The sequence below is a fragment of the Nannochloropsis gaditana genome (genome assembly GCF_000240725.1).
Source record: "Nannochloropsis gaditana CCMP526 unplaced genomic scaffold scaffold146, whole genome shotgun sequence".
In the NCBI taxonomy this organism is placed as follows: Eukaryota; class Eustigmatophyceae; order Eustigmatales; family Monodopsidaceae; genus Microchloropsis; species Microchloropsis gaditana.
This window is the reverse complement of record NW_005803807.1, coordinates 18,328-21,704: the sequence shown is the minus strand read 5'-3', so window position 1 is coordinate 21,704 and position 3,377 is coordinate 18,328. Positions and strand designations below refer to the sequence as shown.

The 3,377-nt window shown below is 58.1% G+C and overlaps 1 protein-coding gene across 1 annotated transcript; it reads left to right on the top strand.

Moving 5' to 3' along the window:
• Window positions 1-288: 288 nt before the first annotated feature.
• Window positions 289-3,377, top strand: NGA_0645600 (uncharacterized protein; the record flags this gene model as incomplete). Its single annotated transcript, XM_005855643.1, has 8 exons — window positions 289-711; window positions 1,150-1,504; window positions 1,626-1,675; window positions 1,976-2,110; window positions 2,332-2,376; window positions 2,517-2,618; window positions 2,919-2,983; window positions 3,294-3,377. Coding segments are annotated over 8 exons (1,200 nt in total), but the record flags the coding sequence as incomplete, so codon positions are not given.

Below are 3,377 nucleotides of genomic sequence, written 5' to 3'. Positions count from 1 at the left end.
GGGAGGGAGGGAGGGATGGATGGAGGGTGAACGAACAAAAAGGCACGAGGGAGGAAGGGAGGAGGGAAGTGAGGGTTGATCAAGGAAGGGAATGGTAGGGCAATTGGCAATGAAAGGAGAAAGGGACAGCAAGACAGAAAAAAATAGGATCCAGGAAGGGTTCATGTACCAGATTCACGACCGTCGACCTCAACCTCACCTTTCTCCCTCCTTCTCCTCCTCCCCCCTTGTCTCCATAGGGCTCCACGGCGCTTCCTCCCTCCTTCGCCGTGTCCTCCTTTTTCTCCCTCCCGCCCTCCCACCGCCCCTTCTCCGTCCACAGCCACCCTCCGGAGCCAGGACCCTGTCACGAGGGGACGGGGGGGGGAAAAGAGCAGCGACCAGATCCCTCGGAAGGGCAGATGGCGCAAATGTCAGCATCACTCAAATCGGAAGCGGTACCAGTGCCTTCTCAACCACCACCACCGCCCCCATTACCCATACATTATGGAAGAACAGAGCAGCAACCACACATGCGACCCAAACCACGCCATCACCGAACGCCTTCACCACCGCACGCCCTACCACACCACCCTGACCCGCACTTACCGCAGCCGCATCAACAGCAGCGACCTCTCCCGCGATGGGAACAATCCTTGGCAAGTCTTGGGCATGACCCCAGCTTCTCGCAACCGCAAGCGAGCGAATTGCTGCACCGAGCGGTCATCGAACGTGAGTGCAAACAAAGACATGGGAAAGAAGGAAAATAGAGAAGAGCCTACGCGGAGAAAAGGCGCAGGGGGGGCTTTCACCCGGGTAGCTGACGACCGCAATCCATGAAATGCGACACTTCGACGGTCTTGCATTTCTCTTCTCGTCTTTTATAGTGGTTGCCAACCCGAACCCTGACCCTAACCGTAATTCAAACCCGAACCCGGACCCTAACCGTAATTCATACCCTAAGCCTGACCCTAACCGTAATTCAAACCCGAACCCTGACCCTAACCGTAATTCTAACCCTAACCCCAACCTTCCACAGCTACCCAACGCTCCACCGCGATCGCGACCATCCATTACTCGATGACGGGTCCTCTCCCTCCCTCCCTCCCTCCGACCCTCCCTCTCTCCACCCCTTCCTCTGGCCCGGCCTATCCCCACCGCGTGCACCAGCAACCTTGGAACTCGTCGTCTTTCCTGCAACGAGATCATTCCCACGCCCACAGCTCCCGCGGGGAAGCCCAGCCCCAGCGACTGCACCCCCCAGGCGCCTTCCAAACACAGCAGCCGCTGCCACCGCCACATCCGTCGCACACAGCAGCGGCGTCCGGGGGGCCGGTTCGGCCCGTATCCACCCCTGGCCACGCCGAGTGGCAACACGTCGACCCCTCCTGGTTGAAGCCCGACCCCGCCTCTTCCCCCCCTTCCACCGCCGCCTCCTCCCTCTTCCCTTCCCTCTCCCTCCTCCCACCGCCGTACCACCAGGCGAACCATCCTCGTGCCGGTGCTGGGACGCCCGGAGAAAGGGGTAAGGTCCTCTCTCTTCCTCTGCTCTCTCGTTCCCTCCCCCACTCCTCTCTCCCGGCACCGGACCCGGTCTCACGTCTCCGCCCCTGTCTCACCTCCTCCTTTTGCGCCATTTCTCTCAGGTGCTGGCGACAAGGCGGATACCTACAGCTTTGGGGAGGAGAGCTTCCAGGTGAGTCAGGGGTACGGGCGAAAAAGCAGCCACCAGGGAGAAGGACGATCTTCGTCGGTAGTACAAGCCTTGCGAGCCGCCCTGCTTCTCCGCCTGTGCGCCTTTCATTGTCCGTCTTGTCGGGCTTCCTACCCTCTCCATTCCCTCTGTCCAACCTTACCCTTTCGACAATGGCGTTGTTCTTACCCCCAACCCCGGCCCCCTGTCGCTCCATTCATCGGCCTCCCCCCCTTTCTTCTTTATGACTTTCCCTTCCATCCTTGTGTCTTCCCCTCTGTTACCCTCCCAATATTATTACAGGATTTCCAATCGCCCGACGCTCCTTTCGAGGCCTTTTCCTTCCCTGGGAATGCCAAAGGCGGAGGAGACGATGAAACGAAGGGCCCGAATGCCTCCACGGCCGAATGGTCGTCTCGGAGCAAGAAATTGACGGAGGTCCGCAGGGAGGGAGGGAGGGAGAGAGGGAGGGAGGGAGGAAGGGAAAATGGCGAAGCACGCACGAAAATATTTATGCGTCTTTGAGGGAAGGTAGCTGCCGCCGTGGCATTATTGGCCACCGAATCGTGTCCGTCGATCGCTTATGGGTAGACGTCCGTGGAAGCTCCGCCGAACGCCATCAAGTAGTGACACTTCGTACACTCCCCACCCTCTCCCAGGCGACGACGCAGGCGCAGGAGCTCCGCCTGAGCAATTTGGAGAAGGTGGGGCCAGGACACGGGGTCGTGGACGGACACGGACAACCAAAAAAAGGGACGGAGGAGACAATAACACACGGCCCATACCCGTTTTTCCCCTCCTCCTCCCACCCCAAACCCTCCAGGTTCCCTCCCTAGTCCTCCAGGCATTGGACCAGAAACTGTCTCAGGTCCCGGCCTGGGACGAACGGATCACTAAGGAGAAGCTGGAGCAACTCGGTGGGGTGGTCATGGTCGATTCCTCCCCGGTGCGTGTCGATGCGCTTCCATGTTGGGAGCTGGGGTCAGGTGGATTTAGGACGATGGCTGTTTTTCATCTGGGGCCCTTCTCTTTGGTATTGTTTCCGTGCTCTCTTCCTCTTTTGCTAGGGTTACGGTCAGGGTTAGGGTTGGGGAGAGGAATCGTTGTACACCTGTTTTTTTCCCACGGCATAGTACTCGCTTGTCGGTCACCGGGGTCATCCATTTCCCCATCCCTCCCATCCCTCCCTTCCCTCCCTCCTTCCCTGCTTCCCTCCCTCCTTCCCACCTGCCTTTCTCCTTTCCAGGTCCTTTCCTCGGCTGTTCGGAATGATGCGATCCATAAATACGCGCCGAAGGACTTCCACATCAAGTGCCAATTCTGCCTCAAATCCTTCAACGGTAGGTACCCCCCTTTCCCCTTCCCTATTTCCTCTTTCTCGCCCTCCCTCCTTCCCTTCCTCCTCTCCCTCCTTCCCTTCCCCCTCCTCTTTATCGTCCATACTCAGCTCTTTTCCTTTCCTTCCTTCCTTTCCTCCCTTCCTTATTTTCCTGCCTCTTTTCCCTCTTTCCCCTTCCCCTTCCTTTTTGTCATCCATGCTCAGCTCTTTTCCTTTCCTTCCTTCCTTTCCTCCCTTCCTCATTTTCCTGCCTCTTTTCCCTCTTTTTTTTTGCCTTGGCAGGCAAAAACGCCCTTCGCAATTTTGAACTACACGCGATTTTTTGGGAACTCTACCTCGCCCATCCCGCCCTCCTTCTTCCCTCTA